The 25,353-nt window shown below is 45.3% G+C and overlaps 3 protein-coding genes across 7 annotated transcripts in view; 2 read left to right on the top strand and 1 right to left on the bottom strand.

Annotated features, from left to right (window-relative positions):
* Positions 1-2,820, top strand: part of Orc1 (origin recognition complex subunit 1) — a 30,712-nt gene extending 27,892 nt beyond the window's left edge. For both annotated transcript variants that reach the window (XM_046451093.2, XM_058581459.1), the window contains exons 17-18: positions 296-383; positions 2,209-2,820. In XM_046451093.2, coding sequence (XP_046307049.1) covers positions 296-383; positions 2,209-2,403 — 283 coding nt within the window. In that variant the 3' untranslated portion in view covers positions 2,404-2,820. The remainder of the gene's footprint in view (positions 1-295; positions 384-2,208) is intronic.
* Positions 2,821-5,158: 2,338 nt separating this feature from the next.
* Cc2d1b (coiled-coil and C2 domain containing 1B) lies at positions 5,159-24,525 on the top strand. Of its 3 annotated transcripts, none has more exons than XM_046451095.2 (25): positions 5,159-5,305; positions 6,834-6,916; positions 8,143-8,287; positions 9,215-9,315; positions 9,712-9,867; positions 10,250-10,375; positions 10,497-10,656; positions 11,080-11,261; positions 11,458-11,533; positions 11,634-11,744; positions 11,834-11,964; positions 12,188-12,260; positions 12,442-12,575; positions 12,983-13,100; positions 13,185-13,357; positions 13,747-13,872; positions 14,456-14,514; positions 14,597-14,713; positions 15,095-15,168; positions 15,275-15,333; positions 15,525-15,576; positions 16,194-16,293; positions 16,460-16,550; positions 17,721-17,850; positions 24,225-24,525. In XM_046451095.2, the coding sequence occupies exons 2-24, from the start codon at positions 6,851-6,853 to the stop codon at positions 17,847-17,849; spliced, it is 2,559 nt and encodes an 852-aa protein (XP_046307051.1). In that variant the 5' UTR covers positions 5,159-5,305; positions 6,834-6,850; the 3' UTR covers position 17,850; positions 24,225-24,525. The 3 variants fall into 3 exon arrangements, with proteins under 3 accessions (XP_046307051.1, XP_046307052.1, XP_046307050.1); XM_046451096.2 differs by lacking the exon at positions 24,225-24,525 and adding an exon at positions 18,154-20,071; XM_046451094.2 differs by lacking the exon at positions 24,225-24,525 and adding an exon at positions 18,120-20,071.
* Zfyve9 (zinc finger FYVE-type containing 9) overlaps positions 23,787-25,353 on the bottom strand; it is a 234,470-nt gene continuing 232,903 nt past the window's right edge. For both annotated transcript variants that reach the window (XM_046451092.2, XM_058581453.1), the window contains one exon: positions 23,787-24,368. In XM_046451092.2, coding sequence (XP_046307048.1) covers positions 24,207-24,368 — 162 coding nt within the window. In that variant the 3' untranslated portion in view covers positions 23,787-24,206. The remainder of the gene's footprint in view (positions 24,369-25,353) is intronic.

The raw sequence follows: 25,353 nt of genomic DNA, 5'->3' as shown, positions 1-25,353 counted from the left end.
GAAGCAGTTGGCTTCTCACTGCATGTTGAACTCATCTCATGAAATGAGAACACGGATGTTTTTGAGGTGCTAGTGTAATTCCAGGTGCAGTTAATTTCTGTATTCTCCCTTTTCCAAAGTGGTGTATTTTCTCTATCAGTTTGAGACTTATCAAGGGAGGAACCTTATTGAACTACATAAAAAATAGTTTCCCAGTGTTTCTCCTTCTCTCTAAAGACAGAGAAGCTTTGTTTAGCTTTCCTTGGGGTTGGTGGTGCAACCTTATGAAAACTCACATCTCCTCATTTCCTTTAAGAAATTCCTCCATCCTGGAACAGGGCTTCCTGAGAGCCATCCTTGCAGAGTTCCATCGGTCAGGACTGGAAGAAGCAACATTTCAACAGGTGGTTGATCTTCTTTTTTCAAATCCTTCTAGATTTTAGTCTGGGGCTCAAAAAATAGATGAAAATTATAATCAATGTATAATAGTTTGTCTTTATTTTGAGCCACCCTGACTTTGCTTAAGAATACCAGATTAATACCTATTTTTATGTGATTTTAAATAGTTTGTTCTTTTTAATTTATACATAATAATTGTACCTTTTTTTTTTTGGTACTGATTGAACCTGGGTGCTTAACCACTGAGCCACATCCCCAGTCCTTTAGAGACAGGGTCTTGCTGAGTTGCTTAGGGCTTTGCTAAATTGCTGAGGCTGGCTTTAACTCACCATCCTCCTGATGTTTGGAGTCTTTGAAAATCTTCTACTCTAGTTCTTCATGAAAATGTGGAGTAGGTCATTGTAAACTATAGTCACCCTGCCATGCTATAGAATCTAGAACTCATGGGCTGTTGTGTTGTGTTGCAGAAGAAGATGCCTTTAGCAATTGATTTCTGCATATTAACTTGAAGGCCTACTATGTGCCAAACTTTATTCAAGAAGTGAGATGAACAAGCCAAAATTACTACTCTTTAGACAGCTTATGTTAGAATGGAGACAAGGCTTTCAGATTGAGGCCATGTTTGAAAACAGTCATCAAATTGGTCTATGAAGAGCATAGTTTGAATTAGATCATCTAAAAAGAATCATTAGGGCTCTTGCCTTAAAACTGGTGTTTGTAGGTATTTGTTAAAGATTTTTATGAGAGTATGTATATCTGTGTGAGTATATATTAGAGGGAACAGGAAAACATTTTCCTTTTAGCTTCTTTAATAGGTCAGTTATAAATTCTTTTGGGGCTAGATGCAGTGGCACATGTCTGTAATCCTGGCAACTTGGGAGGCTGAGGCAGAGGTTTGCAAGTTTGAAGTATACCTCAACTTAATGAGATCCTATTTCAAAATAAAAAGAACTGGGAATATAGCTCAGTGATAAAGCACCCCTGTGTTCAACTTCTAGTACCAAAAAATTTTAAAAAGTATTAAAAATAAATGGTTTTGTGAACATTTAGTTATGGATCATATTTTTGCCCTTTATTGTCTCCTTCCAGAGAAAGTTCTTTTATGAAGAGTGACTTTCATTTTAGTTTGTTAACCATTTCCTGAACATCTCTCTGCAGTATGCCATTAACTGTAGTGTGCGCTTGGAACCCCAAGCTGAATTGGTTAACATCCTTGCTCTTATTACATTCCCAGTCTTGGTAGAAGGGAATATTTATATTCTAAATATAAATATTTAGAATTGAGTGACCATAAATGCTACTGACTTGATTGACCCGGTGAGGAGCATTAGGGTAGCAATCTGTGTTTGCAGCTTCCTCCTCCCTCCCTTTATTCCTTTATTCAGTTTTCTCTTTGAGCCTTTGTGCTTTGCAGGAGTCATGCCTTGGCATCTGCTCATTGTATCTGATAGAGTACCCATGTAGCAATACATGACTTAAATGTTGTCAGTTCAATTGTGAAACTCAGACCACGTCTATCAGGACTATTTCTGTAATAATGACGGTTAATAGTCATATACCTATTAACCCATAAGGAATGTGCATTATGTTTTATAAGTAAAACTGAAGCTCAAAACAGTGAACTTGCCCAGTATTGCATGTTTAGGCAAATGATAGCCAAGAATCAGGCATGCTGCTTTCTGATTCACAGGCTGGCATTCCATTCTCCATTAATGCTTCTGGATTATTTGTTATCCTGGGCAGCAGGTATCTGTAATTTTCCCAAGGAAGCAATGGTCAGATACTGACCCAGGACTTCCCTTCCTCTTAACCTGTCCTTTTTGTATCTAGATATACACTCAACATGTGGCCCTGTGCAGGATGGAAGGACTGCCATACCCAACCATGTCAGAGACCATGGCTGTGTGTTCCCGTCTGGGCTCTTGTCGCCTCCTCTTGGTGGAGCCCAGCAGGAACGACCTGCTCCTTCGCGTGCGGCTCAACGTCAGCCAGGATGATGTGCTTTATGCGCTGAAAGAGGAGTGAAAACCTTCTAAAGGACAACTGTTTTTTAAAGATCCCCATTTCCTTTTTCTAAACTTATTGAAGTAAAATATACAAAATGACTATCATGTGTTTTCGAATTTTCTGTTAAATGATTTGCTTTTTCCAGAATGTTTGAGAACTTTATAGTCAATACAAACATTCAAAGTATAAAACCAAACTGTCCTTCCACCATAGGCCCGAGGTCACTGGTTTTTATTATTTTAAATAAAATTGATGCTCAAAAAGGTGAAGTGATCTCTAGCAACATGCCTAGAAATATATTTTTTAAAAACATATAACATTAAAAAATTTACAATAGAAACAAATCTTCATGTATAAAATACTTATTTTGGCAAATTAATTTTAAGTTACTAGGAAGAAATCGAATAAAGAGATGCAATCGTTGTCTAGATGCAAGTCTTGGCACAGTTTCTTATATTACTTTGGAAGTTAATTCTAATATTTATATTGAAACTAAAAATAAGACAAACTGATATTTAAATCCTTATATGAGAAAAACAACCGCACCCAGAAATGTTTGGCCTGAATCTGTTGATGAGAGAACTATCAGACAAATCTAAATTAAGGGAGAAATGTTCTGCAAAGCAATTGTTGCACTCATTTTAAATATCACAAAGAAAAATCAAAACAAAAACCCCAAATATCCAAGACCAAAGGAGAATAGAGATATGAGAACTAAATGCACTGGGTAAACCTTAATTGGGTCCTAGATTTAAGAAATACAATTATAATCCAGGTATGGGACATAGGCCTATAATTTCTGTTCAAGGTCAGCCTAGGCAAAAAATAGAAAGGGATGGGGCTATAACACAGCAGCAAAGTATCCTTCAGTTCAATCCCTCCTGGGGAGAAAGCATATTCTCATGTATATATAGCCTATTATAATTGGCTGAGGATCAGTATCAAAATATTTTTTTAAGCCATTTCACATCAAAAACCTGTATATACAGCCCCCACACAGGGGCTGGAGTTGTGGCTGGGTGGCAGAGCTCTTGCCTAGGATGTGTGAGGCACTGAGTTTGCTCCCTACTGCCACATTAAAAAAAATAATAATAAATAAAGATATTGTCCATCTATAACTAAACAATATATATGTATTTTTAAAAAGACTGTGTGTAGTTATATGGCATAATTGGAACCCAAATGCTTCACTGATGGGCATAAGAAACTGTAATGACAACTTTTGAAACAATGTGATAGCACAATCTGAAAAAATGTAAGAAATCCTATGATTCCCTTCCTAGTAATATACTCTGGAGAAATTCACATATAAGTACTATGAGTTAGGTACAAGAATGTTCATGGCACAGTGATGGCAGGCAATTGAAAGAATGACAATTCATTTTCATACTATGGAACTCCAGAAAGGAAAATCTAAAAATATGTGGATGAACCCTGCAAACAGGGTTAAGTAGAAAAAGTTCCAATTATGCAGTATGATACGAAACTTACAAAAATAGAAATGTTCAGGAACAATAAACCCCACTCTCAAGATCGCAGATGTCTCATAAGTTTACTGTACTGAAGATGTGCAGGTGGCCTCAACCATATTGCGGTTTAAGAAAAAACTTGGAGTAAGTGTCCATGAGGCTATGCTAAGTCCCACACAAATAGCAACTACTGAGTGCCTATTGTGTACCATGCTCTAGATACCCAATAGAAATAGGGAAATTTTTTTACCTTTGTGGAGTTTGCATTCTACTAAACTTGAAATGTTGTATGTCTTTGTATATACCTTAAACATTCCATTATAAAAATGTTAAACTTTAGAAGGAGTGAGAAAAAAAATACGGAAGTGAAATCTCAAAACTGATGAAGCCAGGGGCTGGGGTTGCCGCACAGTGGTAGAGCGCACGCCTGGCACCTGGTACATGTGAGGTAGTGGGTTTGCTTCTCAGTACCACATAGAAATAAGTAAATAAAATAAAGGTATTGTGTCTATCTACAACAACAACAACAAAATTTTAAAGTCATGAAGCCAGGGGTAATGGTGCACGCCTGTAATCCCCATACTCTGGAGGCTGAGACAGGAAGTAACAAGCTCTATGACAGCGTCGGCTAAAGAGCTGTTAAGTGTAGTATCATCGCACAGAGACCGAGTCCTCGCCTCACATGAAGGGCCTGGGTTCGAAAACTAACACCAAAAAAGAAAATGATGTCCCTTCTCTGGGAAGTTATCCCAAAACAATGAGATGTAAAAGCCTTTTATCCAAGGAAACAGGAAAATTCTGGAAATCACTAATAGTATTAGAAGATAGGAATGAATGGCCATAAACTTTTTAAAGTGTTTTCCAGAGTTGCAATGCGCTTTGCTTCTTTTATTCTGAAGTTCCTACCCGCCTTCTGAATGGAAAGGGGGCGCTGAATTATGAAAATTACGGAGAGATCCACTTCGGAGACTTGATTAGAAAGGTCTACAACCAGGGTGGCCAGCACAGAAGTCCCGCCTCCTCGTACGGGGGGGGGGCGGGCGAGGACGTCCGCGGTATAGGCCTGTCCAGCGAGTGCCCAATTCCTGATCCTGAGAACGACAGAGAAGGTTTGGCGAAGTCATTGAACAAAGGAAGAGGTGCGCCTACTGCTTTTGCGAAGGAAGTTAAGCCGGGGTGGAACCGCCCGACACTCCCGTCAGTGTCTCTCACTACCTTGCCAAAGGCGCCTGCGCATTGCGAACCCCACCCTAGGAGTCACCTGGCGGAGCGCCCCGCCCGCTTCGCCTTGCACATGCGCACTGCGAATCTCTCGACTGTGAAATCACGTGTTGGGTGCCAGCCGCCTCCCGGGCGGGCGCTTCCTGTTGCTGCCTCTGCCGTCTCCCGGGGGCAAGCCAGGGCGGTGCCGGGAGGGAGAAGGCTCGGGTTTGGTTCGGATCCGCCGCGAGGTATGCCGCGTCCCCGCCCCCTGGCGTGGGTAGCCCTGGGGACAACCGGGGAGATGGAGGCAGCTTGGGCAAGCCCGGGCCCGGCGGTGAGCCCAGCCGCGTGGGAGTGGGGGGCCGGGCTTCGCCTCTCTCTGCGCACTCTCTACTGACTCTGGACTTGGGTCCAGCACCGAAACCGCACACTTGGAGAGTCGGACCGATTTTGACTTTCCCCTGAACCCAGAGTCACTCCCGCAGCCCCTGCTCAGTTGACACCCGCGATTCACCCACGTCTCGGAAATCTGACACTTGTTAGTCCTCCAGAACGCCAGCTCCCATGCGCCCACACCCAGTTAACCTCTTAGCCCTGTACATTTTGCCTCTTAACTCTTGACTCCAACCGCTTCTCTGCATCCCCACTGCCACCCCACACACGCCTTCACAGACTATTGCAGGATGCTCAGTACCCAGATTTCCTGCCCTGCACTCCTTCCTACTTCCTGTGCACCTTTCCTACTGCATATAGTGATGTTTCTGAAACACTGGCCTGAACCTGTCACTTCTTTCCCCCCTCTCTTCAGAATAACGCTCAGATTCTTTAGGATTAAAGGTTTTGCCCCTTACTCACATTTCTATCTTATACCATTTCTGGACTCAGGGTTTGGTATATGTCCCAGTAATACCAGGCCTTTATAACGTTTCCTTTTCTTACCCCAGAACCATTATGAAGTTGTCCTTATGCCTGGAGTCCTATATTTTTCTTTTCCCCCAACTTCATGACTCAGCACAGGCATCGCCTTCTCCAAGAAGTCTTTTCTCTCTGTTGGATAAAGGGCTACTTCTAGCCACCCATGGCACCTGCAGCCACCCTGTTTGGTGTTTTTTTATTCATGGGTTTGTCTACACCATGTAAATGTTCCTTAAAGACTGAAGTCTGTGAGTGTTCCTTGAGGGTTACATTAACTTCTCCACTCCCAGTGCCCAACATCATCTGCCGTGTAGATCCCATGAATTGTTGGGGGAGCTCTGAGGGAATCTGAATGCTGAGTCAGGTTTCTCTGGTGCAGAGGTGCCCAAAGAAACTGCCATGGTGAAAAATGCTTTGTATCTAATATGTCTTAAAGTGTCTAATGGTGATCAGTAGCCACATATAGCTATGTGTCTGGCATGGATTTTTAATTTTAATTAATATAAACTACCACATGTTGTTTCCAGAATGGATAGCACTACTTTAGAGTCTGTCTGAATCCTGCCCAACCTTAAACCTACCTTGTAGACAGGGTTGCTTCTCTGAATCTGCCTTCCATCAGACAGTTCAGTAACTTTATATTGTGTGTTCACACTCCCTACTAAACCCACTGACAGGTGGTCCCCAGCCTCCCATCTCCCATGTTTCTTATTTCAATCCTGTAATTCTAAGATTGGTATTTTACCCCCTGGGTAAAGTACTGCCATCCAGGAGGGCTCACTAACCACATTTACCACTGTCAGAACTTGGCTCAGGTCTACTCCAGTGGGTCTGATTCTCTTTTAACTCCCCACCTGATAGGTATCTAGGTTGCCAAGATGCCAGGGCCACGGCCTCGGAAGGGCCTTCAGGCCAGCGGTCAGGGTGTGGCAGCTGCCAAGCAGGTATGAACATGGCCTCCTTCACCTCTGGGTCACTTTGGGGTGGAAGGTCTCTGAACAGCTTGGGCAAATTGGGTTACCTGGGTGGTTTTCCTGTCAGTCCAAAGAACTACCACACAGGTGGAAGAGAAGGTCTGAACTCCCCTCCTGGATTCAAGCATAGCCATCCTCCTACCATCACCACTCCATATAAATTATCAGGAGAGTTAAGAGTCACCAAGATTTAGGACTCTGATAGAACCTCAGTGCCCTCATAGGTCCCTTAGGGTCATGACATTGCTTGCCAGCCAGAGATGCAGGGCTGGAAAGCTGTGGACAATAAGAAGACTTTGCTGTCTAGGGACACACGGCTGTGGCTAAAATGGGAGACTAAGAGGGCCTGTCTTCCAGTTTTCTCCCTTTAAGTCTTCTGGATCCAAGTCCTGAGACTTGTTAGTCTATTTTTATTGTCTTAAAGGAGGCAGGTAAGGGAGACTTTATTTAAATTCTGATTTTGTCATTTAGGATGCTGTCTCAGTTTCGTATGAACATAAGTATAAAAATAGTACCTATCTACCTAGAATGTTGAAATTTATGGACACAGAAAGTAGAATGGTGGTTACTAGAGGGTAAATGGAAGAGAGGACGGGGAGTTAGTGCTTACTGGTTCAGAGTTTCAGTCTTGCAACATAAAGAGTTGTGTGGATGAACAATGGTGACAGTAGTACAGTGCTATACTACTTAATACCACTGAACTCCACACTTAAAAATAGAGGGCTGGGGTTGTGGCTCAGAAGTATCATGCTTGCCTTGCATGCATGGGGCACTGGGTTCAATCCTCAGCACCACATAAATAAATAAAATAAAGATATTGAGTCCTACAACTAAAAAAAAAAAGGAAAAATAGAATGGTAAATATCATGTTGTATGTTTTACTACAATTAAAAAGTAGGACCTCCCTCTCAGAATTATGAGAATTAACTGATACAATCTTATAGAGAGTTAAGTATAATGTCCAGCAGCTATTGCTGAATAACAATAATGACAGTGTAATCCTTCCAAGTTCTTTGAAGACTCCCTGTGGAGATAAGTGGGTAATGTTGCAGGCCTCAGTTTCCCTTTTGTGGCACACTGGTCCTCACAGAGTGAAGGATCCACTAACTGACACATTGGGAGCCCCAGGTCTGGCTCTGGGGCTGGCTCTACCCTTTCTCATTGTGAGATTCCTAAGAATACTTTTCTGCTGTCAGCTGGGGCTCTTTGTGGAATTCAACTCTGAAGACATGCTGCTAGGGGTGGATGAAACTGAAGATGATGAGGAGCTGGAGGCTGAGCTGTTGGCCCTCACTGGGGAAGCAGGGACCGCAGGCAGGAAGCCAGCACCCAAGGGGCAGGGTAAGTTTTCAGCACTGGGTTAAGCTCTGATAGGACCAGGTGGATACAGGCCAGTGGTGGAGAGTTCCTTGCCTTTAAGCCTAGAGGAGCCAGCCAGATCCCCTGGTCCTTCTGACAACCATCTCCCCTCTGCAGCTCTCCTAACAAGAGGTCAGTTATACAGCTGTGATGGGAGCTCACCTCTTCCTGAGCTGCCCTTTCTCAATTGTGGATCTGACTCAGGTCACTATCCTTAACCCTACCAGCCTGGTATACAGTAGGGTCCAGTTACCTCAGGCAGAACTGGATACAGAGTAAGTGCGCAGAAATTGTGTCAAATGAGCAAGTGGAATTTCTCTCCACATCCTGGACAAGGATAGAGATCTTAGGCCTTGGAGGATCGGGGAGTCTAAATCTTCTCTTCTTATCAAGAACCTCAGAGAACCCCCTCAGCTCACAGAACTCCCCTTCTGAAGTTCCCCTGAGCTGAGGATGGTGAGAGGACTGGGAAGGAGCTTACTGATCAGCCCCTTGCTCTGCAGTTAGACAGGCCTAGGTTTGCATCCTGCTCTGCCACTTAGTTGGATTAAATAGATGTTAGCAATTCCTCGTTTATTCTGTATGTAAAGTGGGGATGATACTAATCTTTCAGAATTGTGAAGCTCAAATGGACTCCACAGATCTTTACAAACCTAAGGTGTGGTTGGGGGGAATGAATGGGTATGTTTACTACCAGCAGAAATGCAGAGAAAGGGGCAGCTAAATATCACTTGTTGGAGGGCTCAGGTGTTTCCTGACAAGGATCTTTTGATCAATTTTCTGGGTGAGACTTTGCTGTGGGAGGGAAGAGGGATTTCTGCTTGGGGTATCTCCCAGTACAATGGATTAAAGACCCTTCTTTACTGCACCTTAGTTTGAGTTGCCCTGACCTCTACAACCTTTCCCCAGCTCCCCTGCCAATAGCCCACATCGAGAAGTTGGCAGCAGACTGTATGCAGGATGTGGAGGAAGAGGAGGAAGAAGGGCTCGAGGAGGATGCAGACCTGTTGGTGCGTCTGCCAGGCTGGTGTGCAAGGGCTCTGCAGTCATGCTCAGGCCTGATGGAGGAAAGGGCAGTGGAGAGGAGGCCTGGGGTTATTCCTTCTGTATCTCTAACTTTGAGTTAGAGCTCTGCCCTACTCTGCCGTCTTCCTGGCTATATACAGTGTGAGACTTGTCTCCTGTGACTTCTAGTCTGAACTCTGCCATTGAATATTCTCAAATTTGAAGTCTTCACTGTTTTCAAGACTATCCTTGGTCAGATTAAAGAGATGTTTTGGGAAAGAGGATTACGCACCAAACTGACATTAGGAAATATTACTGGGAGAAAGGGTCCTTTGTTCTCAGATGTACTGTGGGTGTGATCATGAGGTCCCCAAGCTCCTGGGACTTGTGTGTCTCCCCAGTCTGAGCTGCAGGAGGTCCTGGGTGCAGATGAGGAAGCTGGGCCCCTGGATGGTGATGAGGCAGCTAACCCAGAATTCCAGGAAGACAAGGGACAGGAAGACATCGAACCTCCAGTGCAGACAGCCCTCCTAATGACTTCAGTTTCAACAGCTCAGGTAGGTTGAGGAGGGGCCCTGTGTGCCTTTGATGTTCTTACTGTAGCATGGCTTGTTATTGCCTTCCTCCAGCAGCTGCCCCCAGACAGATTCTGAGCATGAAAAACTCCTCTGTGGCTGGCCAACCTCAAAGGCCTTTCTGTTTTCCCAGACCACCCCCCCACAGCCATTCTTGGCCTCCATTGATGGGCTTCTCTGTTTGCCTCTGGCATGGCCTGTGGCCTCTCTGGTGGATTTTTGCCTCACACCTTGGTGGCTTTAGGCTCTTCTTTCTCCTGGAGTCCCAGAACTCCATCTTCTGGGGCAGCTTCCTCACAGGGAGAGAATGGCAAGGGCCTAGCTGGCTGTGGAGTGGCCCAGCCCTGAGCTGAAGTATCTACAGGCTGGAGGGCCTCAGGGGCTGCAGGCTTTGCTGGAAGAACGGATCCACAACTATCGGGAGGCTGTGGCCAATGCCAAAGAAGCAGGTGAAGCAGCCAAAGCCAGACGCTGTGAGCGTGGCCTGAAGGTGAGTTGGCCAGGTGGAAAGGAGAGCTGGGGAGCTCTGTAGAGGTGATGCATTGGCCTGTGCTAGAGCAGAGTCCAAGCCAAGATGGCTTCCTGTGTTTCTGACTGGTTTTCTCCCTCAGACTCTGGAGTCCCAGCTAGTTGCCGTAAGGAAAGGAAGGAAGATCAATGAGGATGAGATCCCACCTCCAGTGGCCTTGGGCAAGAGGCCCCCAGCCTCCCAGGAAACAGCCAGCAGGAGCCCTGAGGCTGACTCCCAAGCTCCCCCTGCCATGGAGCCAGGTATCTGGAGTTACTCAAATTCTTTCCTAGTTCCTTGGGTCAGAGCCCATGGCCTGTCTACCCAGCCTGCCACTTGCCAATTGCTCAGTCACACCTTCCCCAAGAGGCCCTCAAGCCAGTAGAGACCTTTGGGCACTGGGAACCCAAAGTTGGAACCTTCTCCTTTGACCCTTGTGCCTTCTCTGGGGGCTTTACTTGTATATTTATTTTTGGCAGTAGTGGAGATTGAACCCAGGGCCTCACTCATACTAGGCAGGTGTTCTACCACTGAGCTACATCCCTCCCTGGCCCTTCTTATTCTTAGACAGGCTCTTATTAAGTTTCTTGGGCTAGCCTTGAAGTTGTAATCCTCAGGCTCCAAAGTCACTAGGATTACAGGCATGTGCCACCCACACTCAACTTTCTGGGGGCTTTCTGTTATAGACAACCCCTCCCAATCTGAAACCAGCCTCCTGCACAGCCCTGGCATTGCTGTCCTGCCTGATTCAGACCCACACCCACGGGCCCTGCTGTCAGCCCGACAGAGAGCGTATAAAGTGGCTGCTCTCAGTGCCAAGCGGGCTGGAGATCTAGATCGTGCACGTGAGCTCATGAGGATTGGGAAGGTATGACATCTAACTCCAAGGCACTGTGTCCATCCTTCATTTCACAGATAGGGAAGTGGAAGCTCAGAGAGAGTGAGCGAGCGAGAGAGAGACCCAGGCTACGCTTGGTCCAGACTGGCCTAAGGGGGAGCTATTTTAACCCAGACTCCTGGGGTCACCTGGTTTACATCCACACCTGCTTTTTTCACTACTATAGAGATTTGGTGCTGTCCTGGAGGCCCTGGAGAAGGGGCAGCCTGTGGATCTGAGTGCCATGCCCCCAGCACCTGAGGGTTAGTGTGGGAATTACGGGCTGAAGCTGGGGTTAGGGAGGAATATTAGGTGTGGGACCAGCCAGGCACCTCTGCCTTCACTTCTGCTCTGGGTCCCCAGACCTGAAGACCCTCCCAGAGGCTTCCAAAGCCCCCACAGCACCCTCAGTCCTACCCCCAGCAGTGGAGAGAGTGCTCCCAGTGACAACCCCCAACATCCCAGCAGCTTCAGGTAGGACAGGATGGTGGGACAGAAGTGGAGGCCACGGGGATCTGGGGAGGGACAGGCAGAACTCATGTCCTCTCCTTACCCTCTTAAAGTGGCCCCTGCAGAGCCGCAGACAGTGTTGGATGCCCTGCAGCAAAGGCTGAACAAGTATCGTGAGGCAGGCATCCAGGCCCGGGCCAGTGGGGATGAGCGCAAGGCCCGGATGCATGAGCGCATTGCCAAGGTGGGCCTGCAGCTGGGTAGCTCCCTGACCTATGCTGGCCTCTTCTTCTGGCTGATTGCTTTCTTTCTCCCTGCTGTTTCTGCTATCCCTGGTCGTCTTTGAGTTTTCATCTGTCTTTTTTGGAGCTCTTGCTGCCTTGGCAAGAGCCTTCTTTCTCTCAGTTTTCCTGTTCCTGCCCCTTGGTAGCCATGGACCAGAGGTCCCTACCTTTGTTCCCATACAGCAATATCAAGATGCCATTCGAGCACACCGAGCAGGACGTAAAGTGGACTTTGCTGAGTTGCCTGTTCCTCCAGGTGAGTGGGCCTTGGCCTATGGGCTCTAGGAGAAGGTCTCTGAGCCTCTGGGGGGTGGGGGGGAGTTTCTTATGTGTCTGTCTCCACCTGGTGGGAGTCTCACATCCCAGCCATGCCCAGGCAGAGTCAGACAGGACCCTGAGGCTACAGCATCCTCTTCCCATACCATCTCTCATTGTAGGATTTCCCCCGATTCCTGGCCTGGAGCCCACTGTGGGTACTGAGGAGGATTCAGTGGCAGCAACTTTGGCAGCTGCCCCAAAACTGGCCACCTCAGAGGATACAGCCCCAGTAGAAGATGAGGATGAGGATAAGGTTTGACTGCAGGCCCAGGGCTCCCTGGGTTGGGGGTGGATATGACAGATGAGGGGTAAACTCAGACCATGTTATTCATACTAACAAGCCCAGGGAGGTAGGTATCCTTTCCTCCATTGTAGACAAAAAACCTGAATAAGAGCAAAGCTAGGATTCAAACCTAGGTGTTTTTGACTCAGAGTTCAGCTTCAAAATCCCATTGTCCTACTGTTTCCTGTCAGGGATGTTAGACCAGAGAACTTTTGAAGCTTTTTCTAGCTCTGAGCTTTTGTAGGGCCAAGAGGGGAAGCCACTTGTCTCAGGTCATACAGGGTTATTATAATATTAGGAAGAGAGCCCAGGTCTGGGAGTTGCCATGATCAGGGTGGGGAACGTACCCCCTGTGACAGCGTTCTGTGCACCTGTAGACTGAGCCCCTAGGACAGGCCCCAGTGGCCAAGAAGCCAGCACAGCCTCTGGTTCCTTCATCCCGGCACCTTCCTGAGCCCAAGGCCTTGAGTTCTAAGGAGGCACTGAGTCCAACTGGTGAGTGGAACAAGCAGTATGGGGAGGGGTGGAGGGCCTAGTGAAGGGCTGGTGTGGTCCTAACCATTGGTTCTTTCTCTTCAGTTCAGGAACAGCTGACACTGCTGGAGGCACGGAAACTACAGTACCAGCGAGCAGCCCTGCAGGCCAAGCGGAGGCAGGACCTGGAGCAGGCCAAAGCCCATCTGCGGGTGGCCAAATGCCTTGAGGGGCAGATCATCCAGGTCCGAGCTGGCCGACCTGTTGACCTCTCAAAGGTGAGTCCTACGTAGTTAAGCACTAAGTCTTCCCAGGTGAAGGAGAGGATGGCTGACTTGCCAGGCAACTTTGAGAGGAGGTAGGGATTGGTGTAGATATAGTAACAGCTGGGAAAGAGCCTTCAGCTCATGCCTCTTTCTCCCTTGAGGCCCCAGGAAAGACAGGGAAAGAGAGGGTGGGCTGCTGTGGTCCCCAGTGACAAGGCCAGGCCAGGCCAGTGGGAGCAGAGTGCTCCAGCAGCCTGAGGCAGACACAGGAAAGCAATGGGCTCCTGGCACTGAGGTTAGTAGAAGTTGAAGAAACATTTAGTTTGAATTTCTGAATTTGTTGGGCTCAATAGGAGAGTAATCTGACTCTTGGGGCCTGCGGGACCTTGTGACCTGGGTAGGTGCCTTCACCTTTGACGGATGAAGAGGGTGACTTCATCCTCATCCACCATGAGGACCTAAGACTCTCCCAGAAGGCTGAGGAGGTATATGCCCAGCTACAAAAAATACTTCTGGAGCAATATGAGGTCAGTAGGCCTTTTATTTCTTCCTTCTCTTTCAGTATGCACAACCTCCCTATGGAGAAAGGCATGGGGTACGGAACAGGTTGTCATGGATTCAGATTCTGGCTCTGTTGCTTACTGGCTTTGTGGCCTGTGGCAAGGCACTTTTGACCTCTCTGAACCATGTTTCTCTCATCTTTAAGGGGATGATAATAACTTTCCTTGAGGGTGATTATGAAGTTCAAGTTTGAAGGGATGAAGTTTTAGATGGGAGGGGAGAGCTATATGTTTTTGTTTCAATATATCTATTAGAACTGCTGACTATTCTGAGAAGTCTACTTTCTAATGTGATGTTGAATTAGGTTTTAAGGGAAGGACAAAAGTTTGCTAAGTGAATTTTGGGGAGTGGCTGTCCTCAGGAGAGGAAACAGCAGAAGTGTAGTCAGAAAAGTATGGTGGGACTTGGGAACAGTGACCTTGAGGCATGTGTGGAGGAGGAGAGGTGAGGCTACATGGGAAAGGTTGGAGCTTTGTGAGGTCAGGCCTTGCATGCAGCTTAGGCAAGTCCTGTTCTGGCTCTGGAGTCACTCTGGGCCCCTATTTTTAGAAGTGCCTGCTGTTCTCCAAGCAGTTCATGCACCAGGGCAATGTGACTGAGACAACCCGGTAAGTGCAAGGGCTTAGGGGGCTTGGGTAGGGGGTAGACAGTGAGCCTTCCTCTGCTGATGTGTATGCCCTTCCCTGTCAGGTTTGAGAAGCTGGCTCAGGACCGTAAGAAACAACTGGAGATCCTGCAGCTAGCCCAGGCTCAGGGCCTTGACCCTCCCAGCCACCACTTTGAGATGAAGACATTCCAGACTGTGAGGTGCCAAAGCCTGAGGGGAACAGTGGCTCTGTGTAGGGACTGTGAAGTGCCAAAGCCTAAGGGGAACAGTGGCAAGAGGTTGGGAGCTGAGGCTGGAGACTCTTCCTTAGTGAGACTTGAGTGCCACAGGCAGTGGGGCCAGTGAGGAGGGTGTGGTGCCTTCCAGGGAAGAGCTGAACTGTGTAGTGACTGTGGAAAGAGCCCCGGACCAGAAGTCAGAGACCAGGTCTTTATGCTAACTCTGCTCCTTCCAGCAAGATAGGCTTTTCCTCCCACCACTCTTCTGGTTCCCTCTTAGTTGAGCAAGCAGACACTGGAAGAGGTGACCTTGTTCTGCCACTCTCCTTTACTTTGTGATCTCTCCGTTCTCCTTGGCTATAGGATCTTCTCAGAACTCAACAGCACAGAAATGCATCTGATCATTGTCCGGGGAATGAACCTCCCAGCCCCTCCAGGTAATCACAGAACCACCTCTACTCAAGGAGGCTCTTTGCCAGAGCTTCCATCTCAGGCATTCAGCTTCTGGCCACTCCTCCGACCCACTGCCTTCTCTCCTCACAGGGGTGACCCCTGATGATTTGGATGCTTTTGTGCGGTTTGAGTTTCACTATCCTAACTCGGTGAGGCTGTTAGGATCCTCTGAACCATTCTCCCTTTAGAGCTCTGTTCAATTTCTCTCCATCCCTTGGGGATCTGGCTATGGGGAGGGGTTTGAAGACCTAGTCCATTCCTTACAGGATTCAGCCCGGAGTTCTTGGTGCTGTGTACTTGTTTTTCAAGCTGTGCTGACTTTTTCCTTCTCACTATTTAGGACCAGGCTCAAAAAAGCAAAACATCTGTGGTGAAGAACACAAATTCTCCAGGTGAGTGCTGATTAAAGCCTCTTTCTTTCCCCCCTTACTTTCTATGTGGGCAGCACATGTGTTTCCAGAGTGCTTTCAAATCTATTGTCTTACTTGGTCCACCCAGCTTGGGAGATAAAGGCAGATATTAGCAACATTCCTCTTAGGTCATTGGGGAAACTGAGGCTCAGTAGGGTAGGGAGATTTGCCTAGGGCCTCATAGCAAGGAGGTAGTAGAAATAGTGAACCCAGAAATCCTTACTCCAAATTCCAAGTTCATTCTACTTTGATATAATTCAAGTAGAGTGGGGCTGGGGTTGTGGCTCAGCAGTAGAGCGTTCGCCTGGCACTTGTGAGGTGCTGGGTTAGATCTTTAGCACCATGTAAAAATAAATAAATAAAATAAAGGTATTGTGTCCAACTACAACTAAAAAAAAAATATTTTAAAAAATAATAATTCAAGTAGAGTATAAAAACTATTGGCTTCCAAGGCTAGGACCTAGATGCTCTACCCTACCCCCTGATGGCAGCCACCCTGAATTAAAGGCAAAGAGATCCAGAGGGAAAGCCTGCCCTTTTCTACTTTTTCAGTAAATTCCTAGGAGCCAAGCCCCTCCTTGCCTTCTCCTCTTTTGCAGAATTTGATCAAGTCTTTAAATTAAACATCAACCGAAACCACCGGGGCTTCAGGAGAGTGATCCAGAGCAAAGGAATCAAGTTTGAAATCTTCCACAAAGGGTAAGGCTCCTCCTATCAGTTACATGGCAAAGTGGGTGGGGAGGAAGGAATGGCGTTTTGGTTCCCACTACCTCTGCTATTACTTATTTTGCCTGCAGTAGACTCATCCAGTTCATTCCCATCTTCTCTGCTCAGTCTAATCCTCTGCTGCCTCTTGGCTCCTTAGATCCTTCTTCCGAAGTGACAAGCTGGTTGGCACAGCACATCTGAAACTGGAGCGGTTGGAGAATGAGTGTGAGATCAGAGAGATTGTGGAGGTAGGGCCCAGGGCATGAACAAGCTGGAGAACTTGTAAGAAGAAAGCCTATTATAGATTTCTGTTCCCTTCATTTAATATTGTCCATTGTAACTGTGGAATTTGTGGTATCCCCATTTCATAGATGGAAGAGATTCAGAAGATCTGAGACAGTTTATGGTCAGCCAGATAGGAAGAAGCCATACACTTTCCACAATACTCTAGATCACTCGGGTTCCCAGAGGTGATGGATGAGAGAGAAGACCCTCGAGTCTGATCACTCCTGTCATCTTAGCATATGGATTCCTAGGTTCCTAGGGGCAGGCTTATGATTGGGGCAATTGTCTGACAGCAAGATGAAGTGAAACAGGCTCCAGGTCTGAAATCATTATGGTATTTCTGGGTCTAAGACCCACTTGGATGCAGCTAGTCTCTGCTTAGGAAATCAACTTCTAGGTAGCTCCTTAAGCATCCATGAACTCATAGGATTACACAGTCAAGGACTCTTAAGAGCTTAAGACAGATGGGGAACTTAGGCTGGAGAAGAAAGGGGTTACATTGGTTCACACAGTGTCTTGGACAGAGCTGGGAGCAGACCTTATCCTTACTGATGCCTGTGTAGGCTGGGGCTTTTCCTTTTGCGGCGTACCTCCCCTCTACCTGTGGGAGTTGTTCTAAAGTAGGGCCTGGTCAGTATCAGCCCCACTGAAGGTGGTTGAACTTCTCAGGCCTATTGTGGTGCTTTGCATTCCAGCTGCCTGCTCTCCTGCCCTAAAGGAGGAAGCACTGGTCAGGGTTCTAGTCTTGACTCTGCTACACAGAGTCATTCATTTCTCTCTTGGCCATCTGTGAGGTGAGGGCTGGGCTCTGGTTTTCAGGATACTCCATGAAGCCAGTGTTACTCCAGGAGTGGCTATGGGGAATGAGGGGAAAACTGAGTGAGTAGAGCCCCAGGTTTTGATCTTTTCAGCTGGAGCATTGATGTTTATTTAGTTTTATATATTGCTTCCTTGTAAGATATCCCTGAAACAACTTCCACACACAGCACGAGGCAGGGGTGTCCTGACCCGGAGGCTCCCTGGATAACACTGTAGGATGCTTAGCTCCTCTCACCCCCTTTCTGGGACCTTAGGGACCTGTCTGCCCCCAGCTGTTTCCTCAATTACCATTTCCCTCTCCATGGTCTTCGTAGGTTCTGGACGGAAGAAAGCCCACCGGGGGGAAGCTGGAGGTGAAGGTAAGGCTGCGGGAGCCTTTGAATGGCCAGGACGTGCAGATGGTCACCGAGAACTGGCTGGTCCTGGAGCCCAGGGGCCTGTGAGGTGCGCAGCTCTTGGGATCCTCAGAACCTCTGCCCCCCTGCACCCTGCCAGCATCCCACAGACCCCCTTCTCTTGCTTAACCTATTTATCTGGGGGAAAATCCCAGGAGTTTCATATCTGTGGGGAAGAGGCAGATCTGTTGGGTAGGGCCCATGGGCTGAGTTTCTTACGTTCCTCTGTCCAGAACTGGGAAGGGAAGGTAATAGTCCAAGGCTTAACTGTCTTTAAGAAAGCCTTACTAAAATCCATTGGTTTTCACTGTGGTTTAGACTGACTTGCTACGCTCTGTGTCCTGTGCGGCAGATGGTCAGCTCCAGGAGAGGATCAGGCCAGCGGCAGCATGCACGAGCTTAAGGCTTCACTGGCCTCAAAAGCCTTTGTACTTAAGAGAGAAGCTGCTATACACACACCAAAGGCCTGTTGCATATGTGCGCCACTGACCATGACCCTGGGCTTTGCTCTTGCTGGCCCCTCCTGCCCTCCACAGAAGCAGGCTGGATTCCAGGAGCTCCTCTTCCCCTTGTCTCCCACTCCTCCAAAAGTGGACAAAGGCAAGGATACCCTCACCACTCTGTGCCATGGAGTCCCACAGCCCCTTAACTTCTGCATACCAACTGTGTGCAGCTTACCCCAGCCCCAATTGTACTATTTCTGGATGTGCCTTTTAAAGATGTAACTGCTTAAGGGATGGGAGAACTTGAGGGTGATCAGGAACCAGTCCTGCTCAGGACAGGGCGTGGTTCCGTGACTCCAGTTGGTCCGTGGCAACCTGTCCCACCCAACCCAGTTCACCCAGCTCTGCCTGTGCCTTTGTCCTGACAGCTGCTGCACTAGCCTTCCTGCTCCCAAAGGACTTAGTAGTAAGAGGAAAGTTACTTTTGGTACTGCCTAGTGGGAAGGAGTGGGGTAAGGTTGCATCTTGGGTTTGGTCCATGCACCTAAGATGAAAGACTTGTTAACTGGGGAGAAGAAGGAAAAAAAAATATAAATATGTATAAATTTATGTAGCCATTTTTTATTTAATAAACTAGGTCTAATTTATTACAGGGATTTTGTACCTTACACACAGCGTAAATAATCTTAAATCTGGCATTGTTAAAAAGCCAGAGTAACTGCAACATTTGCCCACTGCCACCATGGGTTTCATATTTGAGAGAAGACTGGGGAAGCCTTTCCTCTCAACTGATCGCCAGAGCCACACCTTAGTTCTTTCCAAGAAATTTGCCTTTGGCTTTGTTTTTCTGAATGGATGGAAACAATAAGGGGTTTATAGTTGTAATATATTTAATATTCAAAACTGCAATATTCTACATTACTTAGAAATAAATACCCCATCTTTTATTTCCTCCTTTTTGAAGCATTAAGTCCAACAAAGCATTCCTCAAGATTATTTTTAAAAGGCTGTAAGTTGAAGCAAATACATTCAGATTACTGGTCATTATGTTATTGCATAAGCACAGCTCAGGGATTGAGCTTTTTTGTGTGTGTTTTTGTTGAGCTAACAGGGCTGGGCCATGCTTCCCTGCCGAAGAGAGCAGAGCTTTTAGTGGATAACAGTAGGAACTACAGACGAGTGACTCTTCCAAGAGCTCTCTGGCCAGTCTTTCTTACCTATCAGATGTGAGCTAGCAAAATTTCCAGAGAAATTTAACACTTAATTACATATGTGTCAAACAAGCAGTAATCTAGAATGAAAAGGAGAGTCTTAAGCCTTCTTAACATGGTCTGGACAAGCCTGAAGGGTTCCTGATCCAGCCTGGTTTTTCCCTTAGGGTTTGCATTCCCACCCAGTACTTACAAGAGGGTGAAGGATAGACCACTAAAATTATCCTTTAAGATTCTGAACCCAGGCCTCTGCTGGCTCCAAAGATTTACCTTTGCAACATGTTCAATTTCAGTAGGCTTCACTACTCTGTTCTTTGGAAAACAGAACCTTAAGACTGAGGGAGGCAAGACAAAGACACCCACTGGGCTTGCTGGCTGTGATTCTTAAAAGGCCTTTGTTGTAGCCAAGGCATGCATAGATAGTAGGAGGGACCTACACAGTTCCTGCTTGTCCTAAGATTTGTCCAAAAGCAATAACCAAACACTGAAAATTAGTCACTCATGGGATGAGAACCAACCATGACTCAAATCATTTTCCAATTTTAAATTGAATCTTTAATCTAGTGCAGTGTGCACTTTGTTCTGAATTAGTGAACTGAATAAAATGTGGAAGACATTTTTTAGACTGAGTCTCACTATTAAAAGATGAACTCTTTTGTGACTGAAACATTATTTTTCCTTTATCATAGCACAATTCTGAAATCTGCATGTTTGCTTCCAAATATCTATGGCATCTCCCAAAAGATCTTATCCTTCAAGTAAGGTCAGATGCAGTTTGAAACATACACAGAGTTGAGACTAGTGGGTCCTAGGGAATTTGTACCTGGTCCAGCACCACCACATAGATGAATTCTTCTCTTCTCTGGGCTCAGCCTTCTAAGGTCTGAGATGGCCGTGATCACTACTGCTCTACTCCTTAGTCCTTCTGTATATATAATCCCTAGAAATTCTATTACTATTATTTAAATTATTATTGTAGCATTAGTAAAACAAATTACTATTATAAATTAGCCAAATCCAGAAACCTGCTTATTGGAATGAATTAAGTGCATAAATTATTTCCCAGATGATCATAGAGGTAAATTTAATAGGAAATTTGGGGCCCCTCAGCAAAAATCAGTGTAAATGGGAGAAGACAGGAGAATAGGAATTTAGGTAAAATTCTATATCTGTACCACCCTAGAGTGCAGTTGCTGCTCAGAAAGTATTAAGAACAAATGGAGAAACCTTCATTGCCTGGTATTTGGCGAGCATTCAACAATTTTTTAAAATTTAATCAATCACTGGAATGGCAATTCTGTTCCTCGTCAGTTTGGAATGAACACTATGTCAGCCCTCACCACTGGTGATTTGGACCCAGGAGCCCTCTACCAAGCTACACCCCAGCCCTTTTAATTTATTTTGAGACAATCTTACTATCTTGACAAGGCTGGCCTTGAACTTGGAACCTTACTGCCTTAGCCTCCCAAGTAGCTGGGATTAGAGGTATAGGGATGTGTGTGTGTGTGATCTGTCTTTATAATCTAGAAAATTTTGCCTAATCAGAAATGTGATGTTTCAGCACTTCATTTTATGTAATTCTTAAAGAGTACACATTGTATAACACCAAAGATAAACAAGGGGAAAACTAGCCTTGGTTTTTTAATACTGAATTCCACAAGGTGATTTTATTGTACGTAAAAGGACATTTAGTGTAGTTGAGAATGGACCCGACTATACAGGGCCATAGTCTTATCTTTAATAAGAGAACTGAAAAGCTTGCGCTGATCTAGAATTAATATGCAGTGGCAGGATGTATTTAGGTGAACGGAAACAGAGATGAGCTACAGGAAAATAGGACCAGTTGCTATAGAAGCTCCAAACTTCTGAGGTATATTTAGATCAAGCTGGACCTTAATACCAAACACACCTGCCCCTTTAACAAGTGCTTCTTGTTCTTGTCAAGTTTGGGGGTTAATTCCAGGGCTCAGTCCATACAAGCTGGTGGTGTGGGAGCCAAGGTGTACTTTAGAAGCTCCATAACTCTGAATTTATGGGAAAGGACCTCATAATTCTCTGTAGCTTCTATTGGCAAAGCTTTTGAGGAGAGATATGGACAAAACCCCCACCCTATCCCGTGAGGAAAGAGAAGACCCCAGCCAGACACATTTCCCAAGCCTGGCCTGTGGGCCTATTGGTAACATTATCTACTAAACAGCTTCACAATCTGTTAGTGCCAAATGGTAAGGCCAACTCCAGCCACTGAGGAGCAGCCTCTCCTGCGTTGGATCTGATGCATTCTTAGAGCTATACTTTTGCTGTAGACAGACTAACTCAGCGTGGCCTGGGCTTTCAGAAGATGCTGGTGACAATGGAATGTCTTAAAGCAGTACTTTAAAAAAACAAAAACAACCTTTTGTTTATTTTTATATGGTGCTGAGAATTGAACACAATGCTTACCACATGCTAGGTAAGCACTCTACCACTGAGCTATAACCCTAGCCCCAGAGCAGTATATTTCAGAGTATGGGTTGTGGAATCCATTTGGTCTGTAACCATAATAAATTTCTGACAAAAGAAAATGATCAGAATGTGTCACATATATTCTAGTTAAACCAGACCTTGGTTTCTAATATCACTCCCATTAAAAGAAACCAAGGGTCTTGGAGAAATGGCTGATTCCAATTCTGGGGCAGAGTAAGTACAAAACTAAACTAGCCTGGAGCATCCTGTTAGGCTAGAAAAGAAAGTTTTTAAAAAAAATAGTAGGAGTATGTCACAAGGATGTAGGACCCAGCCTGAAGGTGCTCCATTTGGACAAAGCTAAGACCATTTAAGCACCAAATTAATGAATTGGAACCACTGAAAACACAATCCATGAGACCATAATGAAAATTAAATAATAAGTAGGGAAGAGGAAAGTCTTCTGTTTATAGATTACCAAATTGAAATTGTAAAGGTAGAGTACGTGCTAGAATTAGAGAGTCACTTTGCAACTATTTGTTACAGTAAAAGACCAGTCAGTACGGGTAGGAAAAAAGTGGGTTTTAAGTCTAAGAGGACAATTTGATGAGCAAGAAATCTGCATGGTCTGAAAGTGTCTCTCTACATACTTGTTATTAGTTTCAAAGGGAAAAATTAATAGTGGAGAAATTGGATAACACTTTGATTAGCTTTACCACCATCAGTGAGAGGCAGGCAGATATCAGATAGTGATCATGGCCAAGAATGCACAAACACAAACTGATTCAAGGAAATATCAAACTCAAAATGAGGTATTTTTCCATTAAAAAATATGATAGGACAGCCTATTTTCACCAAAAATACCAATGACATGAAAGATAAAGGCAAGTCATTGATAGCTACATGCCCTCCCTAAACCTATGCTGGAAGATTTACTAGAGGGGAAAACACTACAAAGGTAGTTACTGGGAAAATACTAAGTTAAAATAATAGATCAATATGAACTTGACCCAAATTGAAAACTGTTCTGCAGTTATGTAACAGAATGTTGAGGAAATATTGAAGTATTTAGGGGTAATGGGCTATGATGTATGAATGTACTCTGAAAGGCCTCAATTTTTTTTTTTTTTTTTTTTTTTTTGGTACCAGGGATTGAACCCAGGAGTGCTTAACCACTGAGCCACATCCCCAGACCTTTTCATTTTTATTTTGAGACAGGTTCTGGCTGTTGCTTAAGGCCTCACTAAACTGCTGAGGCTGGCTTTGAACTTGCAATCCTCTGTCTCAGCTTCCCCAGCTACTGGGATCACAGGCATGAGCCACCACGCCCTGGGGCCTCAATTTATCTTATCTTTTTATTGGAGGAGGAAATGGGCAGGAGGGAGAACAAGGAAGAGGAAGGGAAGGGGAAGGGATAACAGGACATAATAAAGCAAATAGGACAAAATGTTAATATGTGAACAGTTAAGTGAATCTGGGTAAAGTGTACATAGTGGGGTTTTGTACTTGTAGCTTTCCTGGAAGTTAAAAAGAGTTTGCAATAAAATGAAAAATACTTATAGTACATAGTAACTAAAGCTGTCTTGATGTATGTTTGGTTGACTTCCACAGAAAGGCCCAGTTTAATATCTACCATTCACCTGGGCAAATCTCAAGTGATCCTGAATTCAGCTCTGCTATCCAAGTAACTTCACTTACACCCATGAGCCCTCCATGGCTACAAAAGGAGATAATCCCTTTGGTCTTTGATTAATTTCAATGAGTAATCTGGTGAAAATAAACAAAAATCTAAGTGTGACTTCTATCTGACAAACACCTATGATGTAACTGGGACAAGATCAGTGTGGAATTTTCCTTTTTATACCAATTCTGTAAAAAGAGTGCAAAACTGATGCTTCATTGTTTATTTCCCTTCTGCCCTCCCACCACCGCACCATTGGTGATGGTTGTACCCATTTCAACATTTCTGAGCTTATGACCATAAGTAATCTTAAAAGAGAGGAGTGGGATTCTTGTCTAGATGTAACAGAAGGGGATTAGCTGCAAGATAGCATAACTGTTGTGCAGTAACAGAAGCTGTTCAGGTCTTCTCGGTGGACAATGCATAGAAGACTTAGAGTTATAGAACATCTGTCCCCCCAACCACCCTTTCCCACCCTTGTCCCCAAGCCCCCTCACTCCCACCCTATCCCACCCACCCCCATTAATAGTGTTAACAAAAGCTTAATCTTCCAGTTTTAAAGTGCAAATGATTTGGATATGACTGCTGTTGCCACAGGTCTGAACAGAAAAAATGAAGTCCTCTTTGCCTATGCGATGTTTTCCAGAATATAAAAGATGAGTTCCATGACGACAGGGCCCTCACTGAGCTGGCAGGCCCCTCCATGGATCACTGGCACCAAGGCGCTGTCCAGATCATTCATGTACTGCGAGGGAAGGGGCTGGCCATTGCTCCCTGCTTGATAGCCAACCTATACCCAGAGAGAAGGGGATGATAGGTTACTAAACACAGAAGATCTCTCCAAGGCTGGGTTGTGGTTCACCAACGGTACAGTGCTCGCCTAGCATATGTGAGGCATTGGGTTTGATCCTTAGCACCACATAAAATAAATAAATAAAATAAAGGTATTGTGTCCATTTATAACTTAAAAAAAAAAAGACCTTCAAAGGGCTGAGCAGGAAAGGTGAAAGGTGATGTCCTTCTTGGTCATGGGCTAGTCACATGACAGTGAATACAAATTCTTCCTCATCACTGAGCTGCCATTTATCAACCTGTCATTTATTCATCCTGGCCACCTGATAGCTATAAGACCTTGAGCTAATCACTTAACCTCTTAGGATTTTTGTTTTCTGGGAGAGGCATGGAGAGTCAGAAATAATATTAACTTTTGGTTTTGAAAACTAAAATGAGAAACATACAATGTTCAGCTTCCTAATATAACATTTGTTCTTAAGTCCATCCAGTCACCCATGCACCACTTTATGAGCACCTTTGAACACAGGGATTCAAGGATAACAGAGCCACTGCCCTCAAGAGGCTCATACACTCAGCAGAAAAACACTTGTTATCTAATTCATGTGAGAATTTTCCCTCTCCAGCTAGATAATCAATACCATTTGAAACAGGACTAAGAAACTTCATTAGTAATACCCTGATATGCTTCTTAAAGCCCTGGGCAAGACCTTAAGCAGAAAATAAATACTTGTTGATTGATGACTACTCAGGAAATGGAGCCAGATACATAACATTTACTAGTTCCCTGATAATGGAACAATTCTGCACTTAGGAACCAGTTTCTCCCTATAGAACCTTAGGTCCAGGAGCAGCTTTTGGGCAGAAATAATACTTAGCTGGGAGGGGTGATCATGCTGAACACTCACACTCATTTTCTAAATGACTCAAAACTAAAGGGTTGAGGGAGATAAAGAGGTCTGGCAATTTATGAACATCAAAGC

This window comes from Marmota monax, unplaced genomic scaffold (genome assembly GCF_021218885.2).
Source record: "Marmota monax isolate L192 unplaced genomic scaffold, Marmota_monax_Labrador192_F-V1.1 WCK01_AAM20220418_F8-fsc00023, whole genome shotgun sequence".
Classification (NCBI taxonomy): Eukaryota; Metazoa; Chordata; class Mammalia; order Rodentia; family Sciuridae; genus Marmota; species Marmota monax.
Note: the sequence above shows the minus strand (reverse complement) of the source record. Positions and strands in the feature narration are given on the sequence as shown.